General features: G+C 44.3%; 3 protein-coding genes across 3 annotated transcripts in view; 1 reads left to right on the top strand and 2 right to left on the bottom strand.

The window, feature by feature from the left end:
* The window catches only part of LOC144698341 (uncharacterized), a 204,575-nt gene that overhangs the window by 19,483 nt on the left and 166,983 nt on the right, over positions 1-18,109 (bottom strand). The gene's annotated exons all lie outside the window — the stretch shown is intronic.
* LOC144698308 (uncharacterized) overlaps positions 1-18,109 on the bottom strand; it is a 319,027-nt gene that overhangs the window by 264,588 nt on the left and 36,330 nt on the right. The gene's annotated exons all lie outside the window — the stretch shown is intronic.
* LOC144697675 (uncharacterized) lies at positions 10,948-11,886 on the top strand. The gene has a single exon (XM_078569695.1). The coding sequence runs from the start codon at positions 11,029-11,031 to the stop codon at positions 11,884-11,886; it is 858 nt and encodes a 285-aa protein (XP_078425821.1). The 5' UTR covers positions 10,948-11,028.

The following is an 18,109-nucleotide window of genomic DNA, read 5'->3' as shown; positions in this document are numbered from 1 at the left end:
TTTTCCATTTCAAATAATTATGAATTCCTTTTTGAAAACTCTGAGTTAAGAAAAACAATATTGAAAGAGGTGCAGGAGCTTCTGCAGTGTCCATGCTCAGTGTGTAAAAATTAACAAAGTTTCCCTGACCCAATGACACTGAGAGTTGAACTGGGGATTCATTTGTTGTCTTCGAAATGAAGAGGAATATTTATTTATGCAATTGATTTCCTATTGAATATTTAAATGAAGTTTATTCTCACCAAGCATCTCAGTCGATATAAACAATGTAATTCCCCTTATTGTACAGCCTGTTACAGAGGCTGTTATAGAAATAGGGAAAGGTTTGCTACAGCTAAACAAAGCCCTGGTTAGATCACACCTGGAGGACTGTGTATAGTTCTGGGAACGGCAGCTTATAAAGGATCAATATTGGTCTTGGAAACAGGGCAGTGCTGATCCAGCAGATTGTCAGTTCTGGAATGTAAGTGGACATTCTCCCCTCCGCAAACTGAGGTCATCCAAAACTGCTGTCCATGTCTTTACTCACAGCAAGTCCCATTCCCCTATCACCCTCTATTCGCTGACCTACATTGGCTCCCGGTCAAAGAATGCATTTACTTCAAACTTTCTTATCCTTGTGTTAAAATCTCCCATTGTTCTCGCCCCTCCCAATCTCTGAGATCTCCTCGAACCCCACACGCCTCTGAGATATCTGTGCCCCTCTAATCCTGGCCTCTTGTACGTTCCCAATCATAATCGCTCCACCATTGGTGACCGAGGTTTCAGTTACCGAGGCCCCAAGCTCTGGAATTCCCTCCCTCCACCTCGACCTCTCTTTCCTCCTTTAAGACTCTCCGTAAAACCTATCTCTTTGAACAAGCTTTTGTTCACCTGGCCCCACGTCTTCATATGCGTGTCAGTGTCAGACTCTGTTATATAATGATCCTGTCAACAATCTTTGGAGGTTTCATTACGTTAAAAGCGCTATCTAAACGTAAGCTGTTGTTGTAATGGGGCATATAGAGAAGGAGGCAAGTTCCTCTTCCAACTTTCACCCTGATATGTTTTGATCTGAAGTTGCACAACTAATGTGAATAAAGTTTGTTCTGTTAAAAATGTGTCCATTCCCTTGGGGAACTGAACCACATTGACACACACAGACGAACGGAAAGAAGAAACCACGGGAGTGTTTGATTGGTTTTGATTCCGTTTATCCAACAATTAATTCCATGGGCACTATTAAAATCAGTAATGATGAGAACTGAAGCCGGTAGGATCTGTGCCTCTGTGAGGAGACCCCACAGGATTCCAACTCCATCCCCTTATTCACTCCGCTGTGAACACAGGACCTGCACTGACGTCACTGCTGTTTGTATAAAATCACAGATGGCTCCATCAGACGGTCATTCAGCATGTCGTCTCTCTGGAAGAGCAACTCAACTACTGTAATTCCACAGCCCACCTTTTCCCCACAGCAACTCTCCTCGTTTTTCCTGTCAAAATTCAACACCATGCATTCAATATGAGGTGGCATCTGCTTGTCCTAATGGGGCTGCTAAATGTTAAGCAGCGGTGGGACGCAAACTCACGACTCCATAAATACCTCAAGCTAGTGCCTTAGCCATCCCAGCCATGCTGGGCGAAATTTATGAATCATTTCCTTCACAAGTTTTGGCACTGAAATAGAACAAAATCAATAGAGTAGGAATAGGCAAAATACTGTGGATGCTGGAAATCTTAAACAAAAGCAAAAAATGCTGGAAAATTCAGCAGGTCTGACAGCATCTGTGGAGAGAAAGGCAGAATTAACGTTTCGACTCCGTATGACTCTTCTTCAGAGCTAAAGGGATGTAGAAATATGAAGTCCTACTTCTCTTTAGTTCTGAAGAAGAGTCATACAGACTCGAAACGTTAACTCTGTCTTTCTCTCCACAGATGCTGTCAGACCTGCTGAGTTTTTCCAGCATGTTTTGGTTTTGTTTCAGAGCAGGAATAGATTATTCAGAACCTCAAACCTGCTCCGTCAGTTAATCAGATCATCCTGCACTTCGTAACAAACAGAAATTATCTCCACTCAAAAACACAGTGAGCTGCAGTGAAGGGTTGGCACCATTTAAACTCTCATTGAACTGGTCTGGCTCCAAATCTCCTGCTGGAAATGACAAGAAAACTTATCACTGAATTCTCTCCCGGTCTTGACTTCAGAAGGACAGGACACAAGGTAACAAAGTACATTTCGACAGAATGGGTTATAAAATGGCAGAATGACTGGGAAAGAGCATCCGTGGTGTTGGGAAACATAAAATTAAAGAAAGTTCCAACAAAGAAAGAGGCCATTTGGCCTGGTCTGCTGCTGTCAAAGAGCAGTTGTGATTGGTTGATCAGGAGTGGTCAATTACTCTTCCATTTCCAATTGCGAATTTATTGACTGTTTGCAGATGATCAGAAATAAGGAACACGGGGTATTTGGATATTTTTATTCAATTTAACGGAAAATTCATTCCACAGACCGTCAGTTAAAATCAGGAATGATAAGAAGCATAAACGACCGGGGTCAAACCTGCGTGAGAAAACTCCAGCCGATTTCCAGCCCATCGGTTTAACCAATTCGCCACATTACCTAGTGAAAGTTCGCTATTGTTTGTATAAAATAATAGAATGGAGACAGGGAGTAACAGTGAAATAAGATTTTCAGTCCGTGCCATTGCCCCAACCAACTCTCCCCATTCTCCCAACCAAAATGCAACAAGGCACAGATCAGCCGCCCCCTGGCCGCACAGAGGATTTTTTGGAAGCGTCTCAAACAACAAAGTTTAGCAGCCGCGGGACTGGAACCCAAAGCAGGGAAGCCTCGGCCAGCATCTTAGCCCACTCGGCGACTCAGTACCACATTTAGAGCAGAAACAACCATTGCCTTGACCGGCATCGGCTCTGAATTAGAGTGTGGGAAAAATATGATCAGGAATAGGCCATTCGGCCCCTCGAGCATTCTCAGCTACTTCATAAGATCATGTGAAAACTTCAATCATCATCCGCTTTGTAACATCCGGGCATTTAGCAGCTGAACAGTCTCCACCCAAAAAGAAACAGAAATAAATGTCCTCTTGCATCTTTTAAAACAGCGCTTTTGTTTTCTCTGGACCATCTTAATCTGAAGCCACAAAACTATCGTAAACAATGTTTGGATGGTAAAAATGAGGAACTGAACCACATTGACACACACAGAGGAACACACACAGACATCGACACCGAGAGTGACAGAGGACAAGAGATTGTTTCTAAGGAGGGACAAACACCCAGAAAGCAAGCCTGACACCAACCTGGCTCCGTTTTTGTTCCATTTCTGACTGGAAATTTCGTGAATATTTTTCGTGAATGAACAGAAATAGGAAAACGCCCGAGTGTTTGGATGGACTTGATTCAATGTAGCCGATAATTAACTCTGTAAACACAGAGTTAAAACCAAGAATAATGAGAAGCGGGAAACCCCAATGGATTTGGACTCCGTCACCTTCACCATTCAGTCACCACGACTGACTCAATGCACAGGGTGATGTTGTTAGTATAAAATCATGGGTGGCTACAGCAGAGAAGGAGAACATTCTTGTCCGTGCCGGCTCTCTGGAAGAACAATTTAACTCATTCCATAACCCTCGTCTTTTACCTCAAAGCAATTTATTTTGAATCTGTCTCTCCTCGTCTTTCCTGTTAAAATGAAACACCGCACACAAACCGTACAATTCGATTTGAGCTGGCAATTGTTCGACTCGCTGTTCAAGCTGCTCATGTAGAACTTTCAATTTCCAAAACCCACCAACCTCATCACTGCGGCTCCTGTGAAACTGACAAGGGAACACACGGCAGAAATTCATCACTGTAAGTAACTGAACCACATCAAATTCTAAACACGTTTACCTTGAAAGGAGGCTGTGGTACAGTGGTACTTTCACTGGTTTGGGATTCTGGGGATCAAATCTCACCATGGCAAATGGTGAAATTTGTTTTCAATAAAAAATCTTGTGATCATCACTAATTGCAGTAGGGACGAAAACCGGCTGTCACAGCAATAACTCTTATATACTCTCTGGAAGAGGACTGACCTAGCCAGGGACTACCCACCCATCCAGGTTATGAACCCAATCTTTCCCTGGAAAGCAGGGAATGGAAATGTAAGACACGAGAAGGGTTCACAGGACCTGATTGTCCCAGACGCTGATTATAGGAATGTGCATAGTATCAATTATCCACATTCTTGTGTATGTTGTTAAACTTTGAAATTATTTTGAACTGATTTTCAATGTGAAGAATCGGAATGAGCTTATTTTGTTCAGTAGATATACAAGAAGGTACATGCTCATGTGCAAGCACTGCGTGTTTGAAACTCAAGTGAATGGTTCAGATCATTTCTGCAGTTGTACTAATCTGGTTTCAAATTCAGTTCTTAATCTGTTTACTGTCTGGAATTCAAAGTGTTGGATAGAAGGGTAAGATGTACATCTCGCTAGATTGAGCTATGAAATGCCAGAATAACTTAGAGAGATGCAACCGGGGTGTTAGGAATCACAAAATGACAGAAAGGTACAGCAAATAAAGAGGCCATTCGGCCCTGAGTGCTGCTTTCAAAGAGCAGTGTGATTGATCTGAATATTCAAGGGTATTCGTAATTTAGGAAGGATGGGCAAAAAGGGAAAGGAGGCGGGGTCGCACAGTTAATAACGACAAGATCGGTACTTTCGTGAGAGAGGGTCTTAGATTGAAAGATCAAGATGTCGAATCAATTTTGGTGGAGTTAAGAAACGGGCAAGAGGCAACAAACATTGGTGTGAGTTGTTTATTGGTCACCAAACTGCAGTGGTAATGTTGGGTACTGTAATAAATCAGGAAATTAGAGCTGCAAGTAACATGGATAATACAGGAATAATATTCTGCTGTGCACCACCAGCTCTATAGTCAATGCTTTGTAACCCATCACAGCCCTTCTCTTTCATTTTCACACCCTCTGGATCTCTTCTTGACTTGTTGCACGTGTGACATTTCCAGCTCTGATGTGAAACTTTAACTCTCACTCCCCTAACTCTGACAGAGATGTTCTGTGTTGCTTTCAGCCAGGAAGACAATAACATTGGTTTTAACAGTTCGCCCAAGGGCAGTAAATCTCAATTTCCTGACAGGGAATCAAACCTGAGGTGCAGCAGTGAAAGTGCTGAACCCTAACCAGTCGGCCATCGGGGAAGCTGCTAACAGAGCTGGAAATTTGGCTCATGAAGGCTGATTTTGGCATTTTTTCATTCCCGATCCCTTTCACCAGAGATAAATTTCTCTGACCAAATGGTCTGTTCAGGTTGAACACAGTGAGCCAACGAGAAGAACCATTGCTGTTTTCTGGAACATGAAATCGATAGCTTCCTCCATTAATACAGTTCTTCACCTTTGACCGAGCTGTTAGTCATCTGACCGAATATGTGACTCGGTGTCACACTTTGTTATATAATGATCCTGGGGAACACCTTGTGACGTTTCGTTAGGTTAAAGACGCTTTATAAATATAAATTGTTGTTGCAGTTTAACATACAGAGAAATAGACAAACTCCTCTTGCACCTTTTACCCTGAGAGTTTTTCCTCGTAACATTTTAAAATGAAGTTGCGCAACTAAAGTAAATAAAGTTTGTGCTGGTAAAATGTATTCAACCCCTCGGGGAACTGAAGCACATGGGCACATACAGAGGAACACACACAGACGGATACACGGAGTGTGACAGAGGCCTAAGGAGAAACAAACGCCCAGAAAACAAAATGTCACCAACTTGGCTCAGTTTCTGTTTCATATCCGACTGGAGACTTGCAGAAGACTGTCACATAAATGGATTTGTTTGGTTGTTTTTTCTTCTATTTGAATGAGAATTAATTCTACAGTCAAGCAGAAATAACGAGAAGCACAGTCAGCAAGATTCAAACCTACGTCAGGAGGCCCCAATGGATTTTAAACCCATTCACCTTAAAGACTGGGCCACAACTACAGAACTTGCTAACATGCTAATATTATTTGTTTAAAATCTTAGAATGGTTACAGCAGGGAAAGTGGGCCTTCTGCCCGCCCTATCATTGCCATTACCCAACTTTTTCTCCAGAACCCTGCAATTTACACTGTCTCTCCTCGTTCTTCCTACAAAATAATAGCATGTTTAGTTAAAACACAGAAGACTCGTTCAGCCAATAACAGTATCGAGTGTGTTAGACATGAACATGAAGTGGACAGTGAGGTGAAATAGTGCCACAAGCTGCGGATGTACAACTTCCAATTTCCAAAACCCACCAACCTCTTCAATGCGGCTCCTCTGAAACTTTCAAGGCAAATATTAATCCTTAAAAAGGGGCCGCTCCCAGATCTATGCACAGTGCTCCAGGTGTGATCTAACCAGGACTTTGTATAGCTGTAGCAAACCTTTCCCTCTTTTCTATAACAATCTCTGTAACAGGTTGTACAGCAAGAGATATTAGATTGTATATTTCGATTGAGAAAAATGAGGAGGTGCTTGATCTCACAGCCATGTGTCCTGGTCAGTGTTCACGAATATTAATCTGCAATATAATGAAAAAAACACTTAGGCCGACATCGAGGCCATTCGAAATCTATAGAATTATTGAATTCAAACAAACCCATCAATTATTCTCTCTTCCTCAGCTCCACAGTGAGTGAGACAGCGAAAAGCAGAAAAGCAGCAATATTCCGGCCCCGCACTCTCCAATCACCCGCTGCCAGCAGAAAGCAGCGACTGCAGCTTCAATCAGCGGGTTACTGCCCATCCCTGGGACACAAGATACTCCAACCCGGGCCAAACCTCCCAATTCACCGAACACAGGCTCAAGGAAACGCAGGTAGTTTATTTCCCGGTCCCTAACCTCCGAGTAGCATTTACTGAATACCCGAGGGAACGAGTCACAAACAAAAGTAACACCAACTTTCTAAATCTTTTTATTGGATGTGTTCATTTCATTTTAAGTTCTGTAGATGGGAAAATGGCCGAAATAGAGGTTGGTGAATAACAGCTTGGAACCATGTTCCTCTCGCCCACTGCAATGCTGATCCTTCCAATTTACAGGTATTTGGGGGCAATTATCAGTTTGATACTCAGATTAGCTCCGTCTCCATATTATAAGATGAATCTAGAAGCACTGGAGAAGGTAGAACCATAGAACCATAGAACACTACAGCACAGAAAACAGGCCATTCGGCCCTTCTAGTCTGTGCGGAAATATTATTCTACTAGTCCCATTGACCTGCACCTAGTCCATAGCCCTCCAGACCTATCCCATCTATGTATCTATCTAATTTATTCTTAAAACTTAAGAGTGAGCCCGCATTTACCAGGTCAGATGGTAGCTCGTTCCACACTCTAACCACTCTCTGAGTGAAGAAGTTCCCCCTAATGTTCCCCCTAAACCTTTCCCCTTTCACCCTAAAGCCATGTCCTCTCGTGTTTATTTCTCCTAATCTAAGTGGAAAGAGCCTACTCGCATCTACTCTGCCTTTTCCCCTCACAATTTTGTTAACTTCTATCAAATCTCCCCTCATTCTTCTACGCTCCAAGGAATAAAGTCCTAATCTGTTTAATCTTTCCCTGTAACTCAACTCCTTAAGACCCGGCAACAATAAAGATTTACTGGATTGATGTTAGAACTGAAAATTTTTAACTTTCAACAAATATTGAATTGATTAAACAGGTTTTCTCTAGAAAACAGGGTGAGGCATGACCTGATCGAAGCCTTTAATATTCCGAAAGGGTTTGGAAGATGCTTCCACTTACGGATAGACAAGAATAAATAAAAGTTGGTCACCAGGAAATCCAATGTCCAATTCAGAAGCAACGTCTTTAATCAAAGATAAAAGCAGAAAATGATGGAAATACTCAGAAAATCTGGGAATTAAACTATGTCTCTCCTCAGACGCTACCAGACCTGTTTAGAATTGGAAGTTCTGTTTTTATTTCAGATTTACAGCATCGCCTTTCATTTTTTTCTTCAGAAGAGAATGTAGAGCCCATTGCCAGAGGATTAGAAATCCAAGTCTGTGCTGGACACGCCTAGGTAAAGTCACACTGTGAAAACATCATTCAGCAGCTAATTATGGAAAAAGGTTTACTCGATCATCTGATTAGTTGACACAGCAGCAGTCACATCTGATGGAGAAAATTTAGAGATTTCTTGCGTGTGAAGGCATTTACTCAGTTTGGCCACCAGTGAACAATCCAGCTATAAAAGTTCAAAGGATTTGCTCCGCAATAGGCGCATTCTTACTGACAAGACGGAGTTTAAATGTTTGGTGTATGGAAGGATAAATCACTTCTTCACCTCAAATGCGAAGAATCCAGTGAATTCACATCTAACTGTAGGGGTTTGTTTTGTTGTTAATTACACCCAGGACAGAAGCATGGTAGAGGCCGATACAATTTATTGTATCAATTGATTGTATAATTTAAACCTTGACCATAAAGCTGCAATTACCATCGGATCATAAAAATTTATTGGATATGCAATTACGTCCTCCCACCCAGCATTCAATGCGGGACAGAATGTGCCCTATCCAGAGCGCCAGGGTCGTACGCATGCGCATTGCGGAGTCTGATTCGCACCTGCGCATTGCGGGCTCTTGGCTGAGCATGCGCAGTGCTGTCCTGTGACTCGAGTGGCAGAGTGGGTGAGAAAATGGCGACTAGAGCAAAATAACAGAGTTAGTGGGTGTGCGGGAGGAATGGAGCCAGCGGAGTGGGCAGGGAGGTTTTATAAACACTTGGTGCAGCCCGCAGAGCCTTAATCAGAAACTTCAGGCCCCGCGTTTGCAGCGAACAGACCGGATATGGCTGGGTCTCCCTCTGCTCGGCCCGGGGACGCGGCTGTGCAGCAGAGCGCATGCGCGGTCATCCCGGTCCAGGTAGCAGGAGGACAGAATGTTGTGAATATCCTGGACTGACAGGGATGGATTTTGGAAACTCCTTTTCCAGGGGGTTAGAAGGGGAGGATTTACACACAACAAACTCAAACCAAGAGAAATATTTCTCATTTTCTGTCCTGGACTGACAGTGATTGATTGTTTTGTAATCTTTTCATAGGATATCACATGGGAAGGATTTGCAGACGGGAAACTCAAACCAAACATCAGATCAAGATCTGACAGACTCACTCGATTCATCAACCTTTGAGAGTAAGTAATGAGTTTCAGGTCATTATCACTCATTTTTGCTCACACCCCTCCTGTAAATCTTGCTTCATAACTTAAATCTGTGTCCCATAACCCTTTTATGATCAGATAATGTGAACAGCTTTTCTTTAACTACCTCATGTAAACCAATCATTAACTTGTATACCTCTATCAAATTTCCCCTCAATCTACTTTGCTCCAAGGAGAACAACACCAGTTTTTCCAAACTAATCTAAAATCCTTCACCCGTTGAACCACTCTGGTAAGTCTCCTCTGCACCCTCTTAAGGACCCTCTCATCCTTCATAATGTGTTGTGATCAGTGGTTTACACAAACCCAGATGTTCTGTGTCCATGTCTGCGATGTCATCACACATCGACAATTACACTGTGACATCAGCACACATCGATAATTATACTGTGACATCAGCACACGCCGACAATTGCGCGTGACATCACCCCGCTCCCAGGGTATTTCCTCAACTGGGAGATTTTTCTCTGACTTCAGTGATTCTGATATCTTTCCAGCTACAGTCTCCGGCAGGAGTTTCCAAAGCTGAAAAGAGTTAAATTGTTTCACAGGTGAGTAGTTTTGACAATTCATCTACAATTTGGAGCTTTTAGTCCTCTGTTATCCGTGTGAGGTCCGACAGCTCTGCGGCTGGTGTGACTCCTTTACTGTGGATCTGATTCTGTGTCTATCCATTGCTCTGTTTCACCTCTGCCCTCCCTGATCGCCTCTCTGCTGTTGTCTAACTTTCTCTGTCTCTAATAGTGGGTGTATTTTAGCTCTGTTTAGGATTTTACGGTTACTTCTGCCAACTGCTGCCCTGACCATGTGCTGCTGGCTTACCAGCTATAGCTTCCCACCATGTCTTTCATAGTCAGGAGTTGTTTTTCCTGTGTTATAGTCCACCTCGCTTCTACCCCTGAGCTTATATTGATCATCAGCTTCTGTATCATTTTTGTTCCCTGTAGTTCATTCTGCACCCCTGAAATGTTAACTCTGTTTCTCTCTCCACAGATACTGCCTGACCTGCTGTGTATTTCCAGCATTTTCTCTTTTTATTTCAGATTTCCAGCAGCTGCAGTATTTTGCTATTATTTTATTGGCAGGCAAAGTTACTGAGGTGGAAATAGATGGTCTTAGTGATATGTAGTCAGAAGCTCAGCTTAGGGTGAAATATGACACTAAGGTTGTGAACAGTTTGGCTCAGCCTCAGAGTTGTCAGAGAGATGGATGGCATTGATGGTTAGGGAGTGGAGTTTGTAGCAGGGACTGAAGACAATGGCTTCAATCTTCCCAATATTTAAATGGAGGAAATTTCTGTTCATCCAACACTGGATGTTAAACAGGTCAGGATGGTGTGTGACTTGGAGGGGAACTTGGAGGTGATGGTGTTCACATACATATACCCTGGTCTTTCTAGGGGATGGAGGGTGAGGGTTTGGGAGATGTTGGTAGAATTGCAGATGCATAAAATTCCTTTCCTTCACCCCCTGCCTCTCCCATCTCCCTCTCTATTTCCCCCAGTAGATGCTGGTGTTTTGTATAGTCCCTGACCAGTTGGCAGGTTCCCTTCCCTGAAGGACATTAGTGAACCAGTTGGGTTTTTATAACAATCCAGCAGTTTTCATGGTCACTTTTTCCTGGTACTGGCCCCACAAATTACCAGATTCATTCACCTCAATTTCACAACCTGTTTTTGTGTTATTGTGGTTTGTCTCTCATTCACTTTTGTCTATTTAAACTATTTCCCCAGGATTTTCAATTGGGAAACCCAATGTTTCATCAGAATCTAACGGTGTCGCACAATTAGTCGTAACCTGAATTTCATCGGATTTTGAACATGGAAGGAAAAAGCACCGTTCACCGTGGGGAGAAACCGTACATGTGTTCTCTGTGTGGACGAGGCTTCAGCCGATTATCTGGCCTGTCAAAACATAAATGCAGTTACAGTGGGGAGAAACCATGGAAATGTGGAGACTGTGGAAAAGGATTCAATTATCCATCCAGGCTGGATACTCACCAGCGCACACACACTGGGGAGAGGCCTTTCACTTGTTCTGTATGTATGAAGGGATTTATTGATTCATCCACCCTCCTGAGACACCAGCTCATTCACACTGAAGAGAGGCCGTTCACCTGCTCCGAGTGTGGAAAGGGATTCACTTGGGCATCCAACCTGCTGAGGCACCAGCAAATTCACTCTGGGGGGATGCCATTTACCTGCTCCGAGTGTGGGAAGGGATTCATTCAGTTATCCAACCTGCTGACACACCAGAGAGTTCACACTTGGGAGAGGCCATTTACCTGCTCCGAGTGTGGGAAGGCATTCACTCAGTTATCCAACCTGCAGACACACCAGCGAGTTCACACTGGTGAGAGGCCATTTACCTGCTCCGAGTGTGGGAAGGGATTCAGTCAGTCATCCACCCTGCTGAAACACCAGAGAGTTCACTCTGGGGAGAGACCGTTCACCTGCTCCGAGTGTGGGAAGAGATTCACTCAGTCATCAAACCTGCTGATACACCAGAGAGTTCACTCTGGAGAGAGGCAGTTCACCTGCTCCGAGTGCGGGAAGCGATTCACTCAGTTATCCAACCTGCTGACACACCTGCGAGTTCACACTGGGGAGAGACCATTTATCTGCTCCGAGTGTGAGAAGGGATTCGTTAATTTATGCGATCTGTTGAGACACCAGTGAATTCACACTGTGGAGAGACAGTTCACCTGCTCCCACTGTGGGAAGGGCTTCACACAGTCATCCCACTTGCTGAGACATCAGCGAATTCATACTGGAGAGAGGCCGTTCATCTGTCCTGTATGTGGGAAGGGATTCACTGTGTCCTCTGACCTCCTGAAGCACCAGCGAATTCACACTGAGGAGAGGCCGTTCAGCTGCTCCAAGTGTGGGAAGGGATTCACCTGGTCATCCCAACTGATGAGACACCAGCGAGTTCACAAATAACAAACAGGATGTTGCTGTTAATCACATCCAGGACTGAACCTTGTTCATTGTAGTCTGTTTCTGCTGATGTTAATAAACTCTAGCCCAGTTATTGGGGCTAATATTCTGGATAAGGACAAATAAAATATATTTGTGTTAAATATAGCATATTGAGTCTTGTTATTATCTCTACCACAAGTTAGTTTCTCTGGAAGGGCTCTCCCTCTCCCCTCTCTCCTCCATCCTCACCTCTAACAACAAGTGTAAGGAGCTCATGGAGCTTCTTTGTCACTAAGATTGAGACAATCCGATTAGCTGCCGCTGCTGCTTCCCTCCCTTCCACTAGCCCACTGGGACAAACTGCCTGTATAATGTTCCACCTTGTCCAAGCCGTGAACCCACATCTTTCATTAGCTTCTCCCCCATCGCCCTTCCTGCCCTCTCAGTGGTCATCTTGTCCATGAGACACACCTCCTGCTCCATCGACCCTATTCCCACTAAACTGCTGATCCCCCAACTTCCCCATGTTCACTGATATTGTTCACAGTACTCATTCTTCTGGTACTATCCCTCTCTCCTTCAAATCATCACACTTTCCTCAAAAAACAATTACTTAACTCTACTGTCCTTGCAAAGTATTGACCCATCTTCAATCCCCAGTTCCTCTCTGAACTCTTGAAAAGTGTTCACACCTCCCAAATCCGTCTCCATCTTTCCCAGAACTCCCTGTCTGAATCCCTCCAATCAGCTTTCTGCCCCGCAACTGCACTGAAACAGCTCTGATCAAAGCCACCAATGACATCCTATGTGACTGTGATAAAGGTAAACTATCCCTTCTCGACCTGCCTGCAGCCTTTTATCAAGGTTGACCACACCATTATGCTCCAACACTTCTCCACTGTCGTCCAGCTGGGTGGGTCTGCCCTCTCCTGGTTCCATTCTTCTCTATCTAATCATAGTCAAAGAATCGCTTGGAATGTCTTCCCTTCCCACTCCCACAGTTACCTCTGGTGTCCCCAGAGGACCCAGCCTTGGCTTCCTTTTATTTCTCATCAACATTCTCCCCACAGCGACATCATCTGAAAACACAGTGTCAGTTATCACGTGTACACTGACAGTGCCCAGCTCTACCTCACCACCACCTCTCTCCACTTCTCCACTTTTGTTAAATTATCAGACTGTTTGTGGATGTGCAGAAATTTTCTCCAATTAAATTTTGGGAAGATAGAAGCCATTGTTTTCATTCCTGAGCTTCCAACTCCATTCTTTATCCTATTTCTATCAGGTCATCTCTTAGCCTTCTCTTTTCCAGAGAAAAGAGCTTCAGGGTGTTTAGCCTTTCCTGGCGATTATAATGTATCTCTTTTTGGAACATTTGTGAATGAATTTTTATGCCCCTGGCCCTTGCGACGCCTGACAGCAGTTTCCAGTCTGTATGACCCTTCTTCAGAGGGCGTCTCTATTGGACAGAGCGGTTTCTTGGCCGCAGAGAATTGTGGGATTTTGAAAATGGGAAAAGAACGCACCATTCACAGTGTTCTGCATGTGGATGAGGTTTCAGCCGATCATCTGGCCTGGTCAAAACATAAATGCAGTCACAACTGAAAGCAGTTGTGCAAATGTTGACACTGGGAAGGGATTCATTTACCCATCGAAATTGGAAACTCATCGGAGCATTCACACTAGGGACAGGCCATTGACCTGCTTAAAGTGTCAGAAGGGATTCACTCCGTTATCCCACCTGCAGACACACCAGCGAGTTCTCACTGGGAAGATGCCATTCATCTGCGCTGTGTGGAAAGAGATTCATTAATTTATCCAACCTGATTGCACATCAAAGAGAGCTTTTAAATTTCAAGACTGTGGGAAGTGCTTTACAAGTTCTCAGGAACTGATCCACCAGCAATGTATTCATTCTGATGAGAGACCGTTCAGATGCCTTCTTTATGGGACTGGGTTCAGGCAATCATCCCACCTCTCTCTACACAAGCGCTCTCACGCTGGGGAGAGGCTGTACACCTGCACTGAGTGTGGGAAGATACGCATTCATTCATCCCACCTGCCGAGACACCAACGAGTTCACAGCGAAATACAGTGATTGGATTTTGCTGTTAATAATATACAAGAATGAACTATACCCATTGGGGTCTGTTTCAGCTGATGTTAATAAACTCCAGCCCAGTTATAAGGTTAATATTCTGGACAAAGATCAAATAAATCAACATTCTATCAAACACAGAGGATGTTGAATTTTTAAAAACATCTCTAACACAAGTTAGTCCTTGTTTTGGACTCTCCCTCTCCCCTGTCTACTGCATCAACACCTCCAACAAGTGTGAGGAGCTCATGGAGCTTCTTTGTCACTCAGATTGAGACAATCCGATCAGCTGCCTCTGCTGCTTCTTTCCCTCCCACGAGTACATCCTTGACCCCGACATCCTTGCAATTCTCATCCAATCTCCGACCACTCTTCCGTCTCCAAAATCATGCTTAACTCCCAAATCCATGTACAATGGTCCTGGAACTTAGGGGTAAAATGACATTGTGAAAGGATTGTTCACCGGCTGATTTGTGACGTTCTTACTGACAAGACGGCGCTTAAATGTTCTGTGTATGAGAAGAAACAATAATTGTTCACACCGCCTACTGAGACTCCAGTGAGTTCACATCTAAATGTAGGGGATTTTACTGCAGTTATTTACACCCAGGACAGTTTTATGGCAGAGGACCCATGCACTTTGTTTGTCATACCAATTGACTGAATAATTTTATGTATTGGTCTTGGGCTTCGTTCGTCATCGGATCACAAAACATAATTTTCTATTCAAAAAAACGACCTCTCAATGGCAGCCTGATTACCCAGCCTTCAACAGGGGCCAGAATGTGCCCTATCCTCACAACAGCAGCTCCCTACACATGCGTATTAGGGTGTGTGCTTGGAGCATGCGCAGTGCGGCCCATTTCATGAGCTTGCGCAATACTGGTCTGTGACGGAAGCTGCTCAGTGCGGGTGAGAGAATGTCGAGTGGAGCAAACTAACAGAGTTAGTGGGTATGTGAGGAGGAATGGAGCCGGCGGAGTGGGCAGGGAGGCTTCATAAAAACACAGTGCAGGCCTCAGACCCCAAATAACAAGGTACCGGTCTTGTGTTTGCAGAGAACGGGCCGAAAAATTCTGGATTTCTCCCTTCGCCAGGCCCGGGGTAACGGCCGCCATCTTTATAGGGGGCAATGTGCAGCAGGGCGCATGCGCGGTCATCCTGGTCCAGCGAGCAAGAGGAGAGAATGTTGTGCATTTCTATCCTGGACTGACAGGGATGGATTTTGGAAACTCCTTTTACAGGGGGTTAGAAGGGGAACATTTACAGACGGTTGAGATCTGACAGAGTCACTCAATTCATCAGGACCTGGATCATCCTTTTTTAATGCTCTGTACAAACCGTTTCCCAAACCTGCCATACTCAGTCCAGGATAGAAATTCAGGGCCTGGATTCTATCGGCCTCTGAGTGTAAGCATTGAGTTCCAGGTCATTACCACTCATTGTGCAAACATTTCTTTCTCACATACCTCCTGTACATTTTACCCAAAATCTTAAATCTGCGACCCATAATCCTTTCACGATCTGCTACTGTGAACAGCTTTTCTTTACCTACTTTACGTAAACCTTTCATAATTTTGTGCACCTTTTATTAAATCTTCCCTCCATCTACTTTGCTCCAAGGAGAACAATCCCAGTTTCTCCAATCTAACCTTGCAACTAAAATCCCTCATCCCTCGACCCATTCTGGTAAATCTCCTCTGCCCCCTCTCAAGGATCCTCCCATCCTTCATAATGTGTGGTGATCACTGGTTTGCACAGACCCAGATGTTCTGTGTTCGTGTGTGTGACATCATCACACATCGACAATTACACAGTGACATCATCACACATCGACAATTACACGGTGACATCACCCCGCTCCCCGGGTATTTCCTCAACTGGGAGATTTTTCTCTGACTCCAGTGCTTCTGATATCTTTCTAGCTGCAGGCTCCTGCAGGAGAGTTTAAAGTTGAAAACTGAAATTGTTTCAGAGTTGAGTGTTTTTGACCATTCATCTACATTTTGGAGCTTTTAGTTCTCTCCTCTGTTATTTTTTAGAGGTTCCATCGCTCTGGGGCTAGTGTGGCTCCTTTACTGTGGATCTGAATCCATGTCCATCTTTTGCTCTGTTTCACCTCTGCCCTCCCTGATCACCTCTCTGCCTTTGTCTAACTTCCTCTGTCTCTAATACTGGATGCACTTTAGCTGTGTTTGGCACTTAACTGTTACTTCTGCTGATTGTGTCCAAACAAGGTTTCCACATCTACCCATCCCCTGACCAGCTGTCTTACCAGCTTTGTCTTCCCACAGTATCTTTCACAGTCAGGAATTTTTTTTCCTGTGCTATAGTCCATTTCTCTTCCACTTCTGAGCTTATATTGACCATCAAATTCTGCACCATTTTTATTCCCCCTAAATCATTCTGCACACCCTGAAATGTTAGCTCCACAGATATTGCCTGACCTGCTGAGTATTTCCAGCATTTTCTCTTTTTATTTCAGATTTCCAGCAGCTGCAGTATTTTGCTATTGTTTTATTGCAGGCGTTGCTCGCAGAACCGAGTCTAGAAACACAGACAGACCAATTAAGAGCCGGTTTGTATCAGGGTGGGTGTTGGTTACAGAAGTTGGTCCCTGGCCTCCAGTGTAGGTCCTTTCTCAACCAGTCACTGAATCACTGAATGATTACAATACAGACGGAGGCCATTCAGCTCATTGTGCCCATGCTGGCTCTCTGCAAGAGCACATTAGCCAGTCCCACTCCCCTGCCCTTTCACTAACCAGACCAGCAAATATTGCCTATCCCCAGTTGCCTGTGGAGAAGATGATGTATGACCTTCTTGAACCGCTGCAGTCCGTGTGTTGAAGGTGCTCCCACAATGCTGTTAGGTAAGGAGTTACAGGTTATTCACCCATGATGAAGGAACAGTGCTATATGTCCAAATCAACAACAACAATTTGTGTTTAAATGGTGCCTTTAACTTAATAAAACTTTCCAAGGCATTTCAAAGAACAGCATGCGTTTAAAAAAAAGCATTAGAGATTAGGACTGTACAATCAAAGCTCTCTGCTGTTGACTGAGTTGGCTGATTGATGGACACTGTAACCAGGTCAGTCTGCGTTTCCTCACGGTGAGTCTGCAGTGGTGACCTGAGCCTGAGGAGGAGGAGAGATTAACCCTATGAAGACAGAATAAAACAGCACAACTGCGCTTGCACAACGGCAGCAAACACAGCCTTTAAAATAAGGATGAGAATTTTATAATTTAGGTTCTCCTTAACCCGGAGCGTTTGTAGGTCAGTGAGCTCAGGGGTGATGGGTTAACAAGACTTGGTGCGAGTAAGCACATGGGCAGCAGAGTTTTGGATGACCTCAAGATTACAGGGAGGTTGAATATGGGAGGTTGGCTGGAAGTGTGTTAGGATAGTTCAGTCCAGAGGTAACAGAGGAATGGATGAGAGTTTCAGCAGCAGATGAGCTGAGACTGGGGTGGAGTCGGGCGATGTTACTGAGGTGGAAATACGCGGTCTTGGTGATGAGGTGGATATGTGGTTGGAAGCTCATCTTGGGGTGAAATATTTCACCATGGTTGTGAACAGTCTGGTTCAGTCTCAGACAGTTGTCAGGGAGAGGGATGGAGTCGGTGGCTCGGGAGTGGAGTTTGTAACGGGGGCTGAAGACATTGGCTTCATTCTTCTCAATATTTAAATAGCGGAAATTTCTGTTCATCCAGTACTGGATGTCAGACAAGTCAGGACGGTGTGTGACTTGAAGGGGAAGTTGGAGGTGATGGTGTTCACATACACCGGCTACCCTGGCCCGTCTAGTGGGTGGAGGTTGAGGGCTGGGGAGATTCCTTCAGAGTTCTCCTGCATCTCTCACTTCTCTCTCGCTTTTTC

Source organism: Cetorhinus maximus, chromosome 23 (genome assembly GCF_964194155.1).
Source record: "Cetorhinus maximus chromosome 23, sCetMax3.hap1.1, whole genome shotgun sequence".
NCBI lineage: Eukaryota > Metazoa > Chordata > Chondrichthyes > Lamniformes > Cetorhinidae > Cetorhinus > Cetorhinus maximus.
Note: the sequence above shows the minus strand (reverse complement) of the source record. Positions and strands in the feature narration are given on the sequence as shown.

Excerpts from the sequence above, each read along its gene's own strand:
- LOC144697675 (XM_078569695.1), top strand. The coding sequence starts at position 11,029 with ATGGAAGGAAAAAGCACCGTTCACCGTGGGGAGAAACCGTACATGTGT.